This window comes from Lactuca serriola, chromosome 5 (assembly GCF_051521515.1).
Source record: "Lactuca serriola cultivar US96UC23 chromosome 5, Lser_US96UC23_V15, whole genome shotgun sequence".
In the NCBI taxonomy this organism is placed as follows: domain Eukaryota; kingdom Viridiplantae; phylum Streptophyta; class Magnoliopsida; order Asterales; family Asteraceae; genus Lactuca; species Lactuca serriola.
Window position 1 is genome coordinate 172934265 of NC_136412.1, and position 14664 is coordinate 172948928.

General features: G+C 34.0%; 1 protein-coding gene across 1 annotated transcript; it reads left to right on the top strand.

Annotated features, from left to right (window-relative positions):
- Positions 1–7413: 7413 nt before the first annotated feature.
- On the top strand, positions 7414–9412 carry LOC145051323 (uncharacterized). Its single transcript, XM_078999367.1, has 5 exons — positions 7414–7730; positions 7858–8210; positions 8304–8354; positions 8483–8564; positions 9139–9412. The coding sequence occupies exons 2-5, from the start codon at positions 7906–7908 to the stop codon at positions 9298–9300; spliced, it is 600 nt and encodes a 199-aa protein (XP_078855493.1). The 5' UTR covers positions 7414–7730; positions 7858–7905; the 3' UTR covers positions 9301–9412.
- Positions 9413–14664: the final 5252 nt, after the last annotated feature.

Consider the following 14664-nt stretch of genomic DNA (forward strand, 5'->3'; position numbering starts at 1 on the left):
CATGAGACTATTGATTTTTCTGGCAATTTCACATTCATACGCTATTAGGAAATCAGTTTTCATCCTGGTTGCCGCCCACGGTAAAAAAAATAACCATTATTGATGAATGGTCACAATATGTTTTACAAATTTAGTGATGAATTCGCAAAAACTATATAACGTGCTATAATTACTTTGTTTGAAATCAGCGACAAATTTGATAGAGAATAGCTATGAATTTACCCATGTTGCTCATCATTTGAAATAGTTTTCCATACTCTATCACTAACTGTCACTATATGTCTATTGTTGATCCATCATGAAGTTTCCGTTAATAGTTCATCGTAAAGTTTCCATTACAAACCCTATCCTGATCTCATATATTTTTATAATTGTGAAGCATAGTAGCATGGGATAGGCCTAGGCATATCTCAAGATTTTTGGCTTGTTCAGGCAGCTATTATTGTGTTGCTAAGCAACACAAACAATAATATATATGTAGTTCCACTTCTCAAGCTTGCTCCACTAAATAAAAAGTCACTAATAATTTAGGAACTAAATAAAAGGTCACTAATAATTTAGGAACTACAACAAGGATACTATAATATATTAAATTCTACATTATATAATAACATAAACTTTTTGTCAACATTATAACCTAGTTCTCATAAAGTAGTAGAACATGAGACATTTTTTGAGCTTAAACCATGGAAGTGAATATATGCTTTACGATGCCAACTATTTACGAAATTTATAATGGTAAATGCACCATGTCTTTGCTTTCTTGGGTAGGCTAAAAAAAAATCTATCTTAGAGGGGAAGCTTTACTCTGAATGCTAGGCCTTTTGGCTCTAAATAAAGTTTTTGTAACATAATCAAAGTGAAGGTATGGTGTTTAACAAAGTACATGACATATATCTAACTCTGGGTTTCTAAGTGCACAACTCTTGAGCACACGAGAACATATGATCTCTTCATGACTTTTGTGTAAGAATCATGAGAAATTGCTAATCGAGAACCTAAGACAATACTTGATTCTACTCAGGGAGATACTTTAATAGCTTTAAAAGATGTGTCATGACCTTCGATGCTTGATGTACGTTCTTTAAAAGTTGTGTTGTCCAAAGGTAACTCTTCCAGAAATACGTGCATCCAAATGTTTAATTACTTTATCTACGATGTCAGTAGTGTCTGCCAGAACTTGGAGTAAGCTGCAGAACTTGGAGTAAGCTGCAGAAGAAGAATACGACAAGCTCAATGGAAGGAAAACAAATTCAAAAGAAAATTGGCTGAAAGCCTTCGGTTGTTGTTGCACCAATAAAATATTCTTTTTCGCAACTAAGAAATTGTAAATAGGACTAATCACTCCATTAATTTTGTGCTCCTAGCAGATTTTATCAATAGTACTAGTCCATCCAGGATGTCCTGTTGATTGTATCAGAAAAAATAAACTATATAAAGTAATAAACCACTTAACTTGCAATATTTACGGGCTATAGAGGGTTTCATCATCCAAAGATCCGCATGTCTGTCTTCGTGTCTTTTCATATATATATATATATATATATATATATATATATATGTGTGTGTGTGTGTGTGTGTGTGTATGTGTATGTATCCATATATACGTATGTATGTATGTATATATGTATGTATGTATGTATGTATGTATGTATGGACACACACATTCATATACAAATATGTATATATAAACACACACATGTATATATAAAATCTTATTTTACAAATTTATATAACATTAAACTAGGTTAGAGACTTGTGTATTACATGGGCTTGTAAATTAAAAAATCAAACTACATTGATATAATAAGAAAATTTTAAAATTTAATACTAAAATATGGTGAAATATAGAAAATATTAAAGTTTATAAAACTATAATGGTGAATAGGTATGAAGTATGACTTTCAATGTAGAATGTTATTGTACTTTAATAAATGAGACTTTAAAAGTACAATGCTAAAATACTATAAATTGGAAGTATAATGTTGAAATTTTATTTATTTATTTCCATATAATACATAATTGATATTGCAAATACATATTTATAAACTTAAAAATAAGAGAATAAATATGGAATGTGGAAGAAAGATTGGAGGAGAAGCAACTTCGATGCTTGAAATCAAAATCGTGAGTATCAAAAATCATGTGAGTCAAAAGAATAAGAACAATGGTATTTATAGAATAAATAGAATATAGTAAAAAATTGATATCAAATTAATTTGGATCCTAATCAATAAATAGAATAATTATAGGCTATATTAAAGGTAATATATCAATTAAGTTATTTCAAATTTCAAAATTAATAGCTAAGTTTAATTTTTTTTATTGAATTATCGGTTGATATAGATTAAATACGGATTATCTGTATTTTAATTTTGAATGAACCTAAAATTCCCGTTTTCAAAACTAAAAATGAATATATATTTCTTTTGATGATTTATAGAGTACATTAAATGAAAATGTCTGTTAGCTATTTTATATTTAATGTCAACCCCTATAAAAAACGATGTAAATAAGGAAGTAATTTTTTGACATTTAAAATCAATTAATTGATTATCAGTATTTTAATTTGGAATAAAGTTAAAACTTTGGTTTTCAAAATTCAAAATGAATGTACCTTTTTTTTGCTGATTTATAGATTACTTTAAATGAAAATATTAATTAGATAATTTATTTATTTAAAGTCAAAACGTATAAATAAGGAAGTAAATAATATAGTAAAATATGATTATATCGACTATAAATATGTATGTTACAATATTTTAAAAAATTAATTGGGATTGATTGTGAGGAATAACACTTCAAAGGTTTCTGGCTTATATTTGATTAAATAGATATAACATTATCTACAAAAATAATCAACAAAAGTCACAAAGTATCGTTCACCATGCCTTGTTGTGGATCTTAACGGTCTAAACATATATGTGTGTATAAGGTCCAACAAATCCTTGCCTCTTTCATAGTTACATATGAATGGTGCCTTTGTCATCTTACAAAGTAAGCATGATTCACATACATGTCAAATGATTCCAAGATATCGTTCGATTGAAGCTTGGTGATATGTTTCTTTTTTATATGGCCAAGACGACGATGCCACATACATGATTTATCTTAAACATTTTCGGAAGAATCAATGTTTATGATTAGATTATTAGATTTACTAACACAAATAACATTTCCATATGTACCATTGCAAAGGCTAGCTTTAAAGCAAAAATAACCATTCTTATAAACCAAAATATCACACTTTTCATTATCAAAAGAGAAATGAAAACCATCCTTGTACAATGCATAAAAAAAAATAATGTTTCGTGCCATATCAGGCGAGTAACAATAATTTAATAATAGAAAATTAACACAACTACTAATTACGAGATCGTAATCCCCAGTCCATATAACAGGTGCAGTGTGTTTGTTTCTTATGAGTACCACATCATATATCAAGAACCCAAGAATTAGAAGTTGACGTACTATGAAATTCAATCATAAATATACCTGAGGCGCTACACTCCTTGACTTTGTTCTTCATTAGATCCTCCAAGTATTTAGGGCGACTACATTTCCAATTTCCATTTGACTGGCAGTAGAAACAAAAGCCTCCTTTGGGTAACTAGTAAGAGCTATCTCGAAATCAACCTTTCTCTTGAGACCTTGATTGGACTGTCCAACCAAGGTATTTCACTTGCCTTTAGGAGGAGAAACCTTTTTCCTTTTAGCAGTACCATGGCCAATGGTCAATCATTAATATACCCAAAACGTGCACTTTCAACTTTGGTTGAAATTAAAATGTCAGTAATATATGAACCATGAACCATGATTAAAAATTAAAGAGTAGGCCCATTAGCCCTTTTGCAATGTATAGGTTCTACAAACAATAACAAGAAGAAACCCTAATCACTCTCATTTCATTGTACGCAACCGAGAGAATTAGAAGAAAAATCATTTAGATTGGGAAAGAGAATTCCAGGAAGGAGTAACATAATTGATTTGCACAAATATCAATGTAAAATTTGGTAAGTTCTATTAAATATCTAATTTGAAGTTCGTAACGATTCAAAAATGAAAGATATATATAAATGTGTGTATCTTCTAGTTTCTTAATCGCTAAAACATTGATTACCATAATGATTTTTAATTTGATTTTAAGTGTGAATGGAAACAATATCATGAAATTAATAAAACTCGTGATGAAATAATTTATGCCCTAACAAAAATATGAAAAACGAATTAAAAGGGGTTGTAGAAAATACAATTCCATTATAATAGAGAATTATGAATTCAAATTTATATGATATAGAAAGTTTTACAAACACTATTATTTTGTTAATACTGTTGGAATATCATTTCGATGATGAATCGACCATACAAGCCATTATATTATGCACAACCTGCTTTTTACCATACAAATTGCTTTTTACCATACAAATAACTAATACTTAAAATAATATTTTAAGACATTTTTTTTCAATATATAAGAGCATGTGGATTTTCATTAATACATTAATTGTTGTATAATGAGTTGAATAAGCTTACGAATAACTTTATAGTGAGGTATATTCATAACCAATTTAAACAAATCTTTTATGGTTCTTTATTATTATTATTATTATTATTATTATTATTATTATTATTATTATTATTATTATTATTTTAAGAACAAATAGAAGTATTTTGTTTTAGTGTTAGTCTATACTATGAATTTTAGGTTCACCCATGTTTGATTAGGAATCATCATGATCTTTAATTACCTTTTAAAATATATAAATTTATAAAATTAGTATAGAATTTTTATTAATATGTCATGTGAGTTCATTTGTAACCCGGAACTACTTAATTTCTAACCAAATATAACATTATATTTTACCACTTTTAGGGCACCAACTTTTATATGCCTGAAAATTATAAGGCTTAAATTTAAAATTTCTCATGAAATAGTGCATGAGAACTAACAAATTTAGAGCAATGATTTTTCAAAATTATAACAAACAAGATCAGTAACAAAAACAATTTAATCTAGTGCCTCGAATAAATAAAATGAATAATCCCTAAATAATTAACTTATTAAAAAATAGAATACTTACTCTAGTTTATATCAATAGACATTTTCAGCGTGTTATATAGATGGAGAGAATATCTTCATGACTAAGTATAACCTCTAGATCAAACAATTCTTTGAAATGATACATAAATTGTTAAAAACCAAGTATGTTAAACCACTCGTTAATAGGTCACCTAGTAAGATATAGTATGGCATTTTAAGTTACATGTCATAGAGACCCAAGTAATTCGAATCTAAAGAGATGCTAAGGGATGTCGAGGTGTATGGTGTGTGATGCAATGCTGTCAATGGGCAAGTTTATTCAATTTGAGTCATAATTTAGGGATCCACAAAAATATAAAACTATTCACGTTGCTCATAACTAAAATATCTTATATGGTTACAATCATTGTAGTAGAAATGACGTATTGTACCTATTCATTTGATGATTACCTTGATATATTAAAGTTAGAAAGATTTATCTCATTGGAACATTCATTTATTATTTTCAAGGCATATAACATCTTTTCTTTTACTGTAGAATCATTTCACAACTCTAATAATACATGAATTCTATTTTCCTAGGAAGAATAAATATATGTCATAAAGCATTATGAAGAATTGAAACCTATTATGGGACTGTTACATAAACAAACACTTGAATTCATCGATTAGTGCCACGATCAAGGTTATAATTCCATCCCACTCATCGGTTTCCTACATCTTCCTTGATTAGCTTTACAATGAATATGGTAAATAATTTTCTTTTGTATGAGTGCATGACAATCCAAGGATTCTAGTTTCCAAATGGCGCCTTTTGTGTATCGTTGCTTTTTTAGAAAGTATAATTTCCACTCCATTTTTATGGTTATAATTCTTATTATATTTCAAATAAATTCTTGTCATAAGCTTTGGAAAATATATTGTGTTAGATTGCTTGGTACTAAAGGTCCACCGTTGCTCAAAGGTTGCAAACCATACATTAACTAAGTTTATATAGTCTTGCTAGAAGAAATTTAAATCTCTAAATTATGACTTATAGATGATTTAACCATTTGTGCTTTATCATCATGTTCTTCGTTATTCAAAGTTTGGTCTTAAAAATAGCGTATGTATTTCTAAGATGGAATTTTTTCATCAAATCATGACAAAACAATTTCAAGTATCTATCACAGACATAAATGCAGTGTAGGTTTCAGAATTTTGATACTTATTATGGTTATAGTAGTGTTATTATGGTTATAGTAGCGGCTATTCATCTAGACATAATTTTTTATATATACACATTAAATTATTGTTGCCCCATTTATGGTCAAATTTTAAGAAATTGAAAGATAGCGGTTTCTTTCAATCATGAATCCTTGGGTGATACAATAATGTAACACCACAATATTAATACATAGAACACCCATAAAAGAAAACACTTTCTAGATCCACATATGTCGTATAGTGTATAAGGAAAGTCCTTGCCTTTGCTACTAGTACATATATGTAATAGTGAAATATACAAGCAACCATAAGCTGCAATACGCTTATTCGGCAATCTAAAATTTTCTACATCATAAAGTCATCATATACGTAATAAAAATACGATCATCATATTGTTAAAGAAACATGTGTAGAATAACAATTTATAACTATACATTTGAGCTTGTCCCCACCATACTTTTGGGTGAACTTACCTTGGGTCACTAGATAATCACACGTTTTAGCTTGCATTTTTGGATCACTATGTAGTGTTGGTAACCCATCTACTTTATATCAGTACCACCAGATCATGAGCGGACCTCTACCCCTACTAGATACCCATGGATAACTAGGTAGTCTTACTTGACCACCATTTTCAAGATAAAAATCATAATCACATGTAATACTTTCTTTTTTCGTTTTTGATGTAGCTTTCACTGCCACCACTTCATTAAAGTCGATAAGTTCCAATCATCCATAATTTATTACACATGGTCATGATAGGTGGTTTTATAAACGACCATACATCATTCGTTGTTTATGTTCATCCAGATTCTTCTGAAGGTATTTAAATTTAAGATGACACTCGAGATGGAAACAAGTTAAAATCCTTATGCTGATTCTACTTTCCTGGATTATCCTTGGACCTGCATAGCCCCATGAAGATATCTTCGTCTGCATATTGGAGAAAGGAAAGGTTGGGCCTGGAGTTATGCATGTCAATCCGGTGAAAAAAAAAAACATGTCCCTGGACGTGTGAAAGGCTGTAGGTTTATTGGGCTGCAAATTAATGTTTCTTTCCTGCGTTCTATTCCTAAGCAATGCCCACGACCCCAAGATTGGTATCGGTTTGGACAATATCAATAGAAAATGAATGCCCAAAAGATAACAGGCTGCTTCTCTCAAGAGTCAAGACTACAAGCGATATATATAAGATTTCTGGTCATTTACCCTAGGCGTGCCAAACATATCTTCTGCCGCCGTCAGATCACGCACCTGACTGTCTGCTGAAACGCTGCTATCCGATTTTTATTTCTATGTTCCATCTCTGCAGCTCTCCATCGTCTTGTCGATTAGAGAACGTTTTACCTTCTGTCGTTGATGATTGCTATTTTTATCGCCGGCTCTCCGTATGTTTACACCCAAGCGCCAAAGAAGAGGAACAAATAAATAGCATTTCTTCTGGAAGATCAAATTAAACTCACCGGATAATCAAGGAAAGAAGGTAAATTGTCATTGATATATCTGATTATATAATCATAAGTCATTTTTGGCATTCAGATTGGTAAAGTCTAGACCTGTAGACCTAATCCAAAATTGTTTTTATGTTGGCTTAAATATGTATATGACAGTTTCAGCCGTCCAAGCAGGCTGTAACCAGCAACAAGGGGAAGTAGAAAATGATTGATTTACCAGCTAAAGGGACCGATATGTGGGAGTTGCCATTGAGATACCATAGTAAGGGGGTTACTATCGCCTCCCCACCAAGACCCGCACCTCAAGTCCATGAAAATGCCATGATTTTCAAATCTAAAGATCAATCATCTATGGATGTGAGGAGAAATAAGCAGCAAAATATTGTTGTACTTGAACCTTCTTCTTGGAACAGGATCTGTCCACAAGATGTGGTTGACGCTGGAATGCATCTGAATCCAGCAAAAAAGAAGCATTCTGCTTGGTTCAGTTTAACTCCTTCCTGTGATCAGTGAGCTATAAAGATCCCTTTTAAATTTAATCATATAGCTAATAGTATCTTCACCATCTTATCTTTTTTATTTTCTTATCTTTGATTCCGTAGGAACAGAAAGAACACTCTGCAACTTCTAGTGGAACCATACTTACAGATAATGTAAGTACATCGGCCTTTTCAGTATAATGTTGTTTAATGTTCATATAATTCACCAGTTCATTAGGAAATAAATTTTTGACATTGGTCATTGTAACTTGCATGTACTGATTAAAAACAAATTATTCTAGCATCGTTGGGAACTGTAATCCAGATGTGTCTATTCTCATGAAGTATATCGCGTTGCAACTTAAGCATGTTCGCCAACAGGAGGTATCTTGTAATTTTTCTGATTCAATTAATTGTATATAACTTTGGTTCCGTTCATCAAAGAAGTATCGTTCTTTTCTCATGATCTCCACCGAGTGGATTTTAGTTATAGGTTTTTAAACATATATAATTTAGTAAATGTAAACTCCTTTTGAAGTGCTGAGGGGACAAAGTGCATTGAAATATGCAGCTTTCAATGCATCATGCACAAATTGCTATAATGAACAATATTTCATAGGCAGAAGGAAATTGTCCCCATGTAAATCTAATAACTAAAAACATGAAACTGTTAGAGGGTATATTTTGCGTTTCGTATGTATTTTAGCATATACATTGAACCATGCAACTCTTAACTACATACAATAACTTGATTTTTGTATGCCTAAAAAACTTCAGTTTTCGTTAGAGTTCAGTCATCCGTTATTTGTTCTTTTCCCATGGAGATTCAACAAATATAGACTTGACTAATAGAACAAGGACGTCATAGTCTCATAGATATTTATTTGTTCTTCTTTTTCATGTTTTTGTATCACAAAAATATTTTCTTTAATGACTTATATTTTAATAATCTGAACAGGTTGGTATCTTCTTGAATGGGAAACTTCTTGCCCTGGAAATGAAGCTACTTGACGTAGTGAAGCAGTGGATGGCTGTTGTTGATTCAGAGGGGAAAGTAACCAAGATAGGAAGTTCTGCGGAGAACTTCTGTGTGAAGCTGACTTATGCTTCAAGAGAATAGACAAAACTATGCATTTATAATAAAATCCGACAAATGTTTGTTCCTTAATTATGCCATTTAACCGATTGACTTTTACAATTTCTTGGTTAATGTTGATCGAATGAATTAATTAGCTGGTTCCATAGTGATTATTAGACTTTTAAAACTAATAATGGTTACATTGTTTTTGAGTAACCAACTAGTAATGTTCTTTGAAAATAACTTACATCGGAGTTAGAGCTCATCCGTCCTGCCCACATATTTGGCCCCACCTATCATAACAAGCTCCGCGTAGCATACAAACGGGTCCTACCCAACCTACAAAAATAGCCCGTCTAACATACATTCAAGAGTCACAAAGACAGCTAGCACCTTACACGGTATAGTGAGAAGACCCACCTCTGTCCCAAAGTCATACAAATCTCAGTTCAACCTCACGAAACAGGTGTTACAACCCACCTATCGAATCACACAAGGTCACACCTTAGTCTACACTTTAGAACTAGCAATTTGACCAAAAGTCAACAGGGTCAAAATGTCAACGGTCTATGTTCTTAGACGATATATATACATTCTATATTTTTGTATTTGATTTTATCCTTACACTGTATATCCTTTCCTTATTTACAGGAACGGTTCTCTATTTATAATTGACTTTGTAAAATGAGAAGAATCAACTGAGAATACCATTCTTTATGGTATCAGAGCCTTGCCTAGCCCTAGCCGTCGCTGCCCTCTTCTTCTCCAACATCCGTCTCCTAAAACATTGTAGCACCAGGCGAATCTTCTGATTCTTGCAAGACACCATTCCACCGAGCATTCATTGTCACTAACATTAAGAATGGTGTCCCTCTCATTCTGAATCAAACCGACGATCAATATGCTTCGTGGGTATTGTTTCACATCCACACATGTGCTTACAATCTTCTTGATCACATTGATCTGAACCCTCCGCGGCCAGCAGGCATCAACGAAGAAACATGGAATCGTTTTGATGCTATTGTTAAATCATGGATTTACAACACCATATCCATTAATTTACTCCAATCGATCATGAAACCCAACGCAACCGCTCGTTATCTTTGGAACCGTCTTTAGGAAATTTTCCACGACAACAAAACTACCAGGGCTGTTTATCTCGAAGAACAGTTCAATAACACTCGCCTCTCCTCAACCATGTCGGATTACAGTGCTAGTCTCAACAATCTTTCAGATCAGCTCCCCAATGTTGGAAACCCTATTTCGAAACGAAGATGGTGCTCCAGCTAGTTTCTGGCCTTACAAATGTAGATTTCGACAACGTTGCTAGTCTCAACAATCTTTCAGATCAGCTCCCCAATGTTGGAAACCCTATTTCGACACAAAGATGGTGCTCCAGCTAGTTTCTGGTCTTACAAATGTAGATTTCGACAACGTTGCTAGTGTCATTCAACAATTGGACCCGCTGCCCAGCTTTAATAAAGCTCACTCTCAATTTTTGCTTGAAGAAACAAGAAGGAACAAGCAAGACTCCCATCTACAACATGCAATGATAACTCAACGACCGGATCAGCCCATCTCCAACATACCGCTGACAACACAACGTAGCACTGGATACATTGGGCATGGTCAGAGCGACGGTCAACGCGGTGGACGATCGTCTCGTGGAAATCAGCATGGCGACAGAGGACATGGACGGGGCAGATCCATGGCACCCTAATTTCTGTTTTTTCCCGGTTGGTACCCTCAATATCCATGGAATACCCCGCCTTGCCTATATCCCATAGCAACTCCTCAAGTTGGTATCATGGGTCCTCAAACCAACTCTCGCCCGACACCTTCTTCACAATCGACTCAATTTGGAGGAAATCAGGCACACCTCACTACTAATCAGGAATCAACTTACAGTAACCCCATGACACCTATAAAACTTGATGTTGCCTTTCACACCATGCAGATGTAACCTTCAGATAATTCATGGTTTATGAATACGGGCTCTACATCCCACTTGACTAGTGACGAAGGTATACTTTCTGGTTTCTCTCATTTTAATAATGCAAATTATATTCTTGTCGGTAATGGTACTCGACTTCTAATTATTGATCAAGGAAATGTGGTCACCTCTTTCTCTAATGTTCCACTCCAACTTAACAAAGTTTTTCATGTACCAAATATCATCAAAAATCCTATTTCTATCAGAATATTTACTCACGGCAATAATACTTCTTTTGAATTTGACCGCTTCACTTTTACTGTGAAAGATCTCAACACGAAGAAGGTTATAACCATATGTGACAACTCCGGCGAGCTTTATCCTGTCACTCCCACAAATCCCTTAAAGAATTACCCAACTGCGATTATCTCCTCAACCACCTGGCCCAACCGTCTCGGTCACCCTGCCGTTTTGCATTTTGATTATGTTACTAGTTCTTTTTTACCTTCTACCAATAATAATAATAGTTCATTGAATGCTTGTTCTTTAGCAAAACATTGCCAATTACCTTTTTATGATTCATTTTCCATTACTTATTCTCCATTTGATTTATTCACACTGACATTTGGACATCACCTTTAAGAAGCAAACTTGGCGATAAATACTACCTAGTCCTTCTTCATGATTTTTCACAGTACTTATGGGCTTTACGAATCAATAAAGTGGAACATTCTCCCTACATTACTCACCCCCACTTCATTCCATCCAACACTCCTCCCTCCAATTCCGATTCCTCCCACACCCCATCCCCTTAGGTTCCAAACCAAAACTCTCCCATAACCTCCACCGCCCTCTCACCCCTCCTTCATCTCACCCCATGCAAACTCGCTTAAAAAGCGAGATCACCAGAACAAAGACCATCTTCTCTCTTCACACCCAAAACATCTCTCTTGTTCCACCAAATCCAAAAGATTCTCTCCTTGATAAAAATTGTCTCGATGCTATGACCGCATAATATAATGCTTTATTGAAACAAGAAAAACGGAATCTTGTCCTACGACCAACGGATGAAAACATAATCTGTTGTCACCGGATTTTTGGCATAAATTTAAGGTTGACGGTACTCTAAAAAGCTATAAAGCACAATTAATTGTAAATGGAAAAACACAAGAGATCGGTATTGACTGCAATGAAACATTTAGTGCTCTTGTCAAACCTGCCACCATACGTACTGTTTTCTCCCTTTCTTTGAGTGGAATTTGGGACGTCCATCAGTTGGATGTTAAAAATGCCTTCCTACATGTCCACTTGAATGAAACAATATACACGCACCAACGTCTAGGGTTCTCTGGCTCTAATTACCCACACTATGTTTGCAAGCTAAAGAAGTATCAGCATGGACTTATGCAAGAGCCTCGGGATTGCTATCAATGGTTTGATACATATCTTCTGATTATTGGGTTTGTTTGCAGTAAAAGCGACACTTCCTTATTCATCTACAAATGTGGCTGTAAGATAAAGATGTTGCATCATGGGCTTATTTTGTATTAACCGGATTGGGCCTGTCCATCCATGTTTTATTAGGTTACGTAGTATATATAGATTGCATGCATGAATGCATTAGATACATCATCGATTCTATTTATTCTAAATATCTTTTGTAGCCCTAAAACACCTCTATAGTGGAAGTTCTTCATCGAGCTCTTCTGGGGTGTTTGAGTTTAATCATTAAGCATCGTTTAAGCCATTCTTGTGTCTATTCTTATTATTTTATTTACTTCTTAGAGTATATCGATCCTACTAAAATTTTAATCTATCAATTGGTATCAGAGCAGGAGAATGTGTAACAACTACGCATTCCTTCTGTTTGAGGAATACTATAGGGTTTCCGCTTTTATCGATTACATAGGAGCCGTCGTTTTCTTATCGACGGAAACTGGTGTTTTTGATAAAACCTTATTTTCAAGTTAACATGTCAGACTCTAAAAAGTTTTAAGGAAGGCTCAACATGTCTCAAGACGACGTACAATCTAATCCAATTAACATCTCCAACAAAATTGGATCTACTACAAGAGTACCCATTCTTTACACGCAGGATTTTGAAGTATGGGCGAATCACTTTGAAGATTATGTGATTGGATCTGAAGAGAACAGGTATTTGATTTGGGAAGCAATCACGTTGGATCTGTTTGTTCACTCTGGAACGAATACAACGGTGAAAACTCAAAAGGAGTATAACAAACTGATAGCAGATGAGGATAAAATTCCTCAGGATGAGAACGATAAACTGTTGTGGAATGTCAAGGCATTGAGAATGATCAGATTCGCTTTACAAGCTAACACCTTTCGGTTGGTGAGTTCATGCACAACAGCTAAGGAGATATGGGACAGGTTGAAAGAACTGTATTCAACCGAAGAAGATTTAGAGCATTCTATACAAACACTGCTTCTATCTGAGTTCGGTGCGCTTGCAAAAGAAGCTGAAGAAATTTTCATTCAGATGTTTGATCGCTATAATCATCTGCTCAGCAAGATGACAAAGCATGGTATCGAGAGGAAGGGTATTGAACAGAAGGTCACCTTCCTGAACGGTTTAAGACCCGAGTGGATGGTGGTTGTTGCTACTGTGACAACACATGAATAGTTCAAAGCTTATTCCCTAGCAAAACTTATGGGAATTCTAAAGTCTCATGAAAGCACAGTGTCAAAAGTTTCTCACATGTTCTCAACTGAAAGCGAAGCAAACTGCATTATTCTCTCAAGTCGAATTCTGCATGTTTAATTTGTTTGTCTCCAAAATCGAACCGAAAACGGTCAATACTGCACTCGATCATGCCGATTGGGTATAGGCAATGCAAGACGAACTACATGAGTTCGAAAGAAATCGAGTTTGGAGATTGATTCCAACCCCTAAGGATGCTTTTGTGGTAGGATTAAAATGGGTATTCAAGAACAAGATGGATAAAGAAGGAAATGTCATCCGAAACAAGGCTCGGCTAGGAGTGAAAGGATACTGCCAAGAATAGGGGATATACTATGAAGAGACGTTCGCTCTAGTAGCTAGATTGGAGTCAGTAAGAATATTCCTTGCATATGCAACTCACAAAAACTTCGAAGTCTTTCAAATGGATGTGAAGTGAGCCTTCTTAAATGGAGAACTGGAAGAGACTGTGTACGTAGAACAACCACCTGGTCTCGTAAATGAAAAGTATCCTGATCATTTCTTTGTTCTAGACAAAGCGGTGTATGGTCTAAAGCAAGCACCAAGAGCATGGTATGAAACCTTAACTCGTTTCCTTAAGATGTCTAAGTTTAAACAAGGTTTGGTTGACCCAACCTTCTTTCGTAAGAAAGAGGGCGAACACTTGATGATTGTTCAAATCTATGTCGATGACATCATCTTTGGCTCCACAAATTCTAGCCTAACAGCTGAATTCCGGAAGTTGATGGAGACTAAATTTGAAATGAGCGCT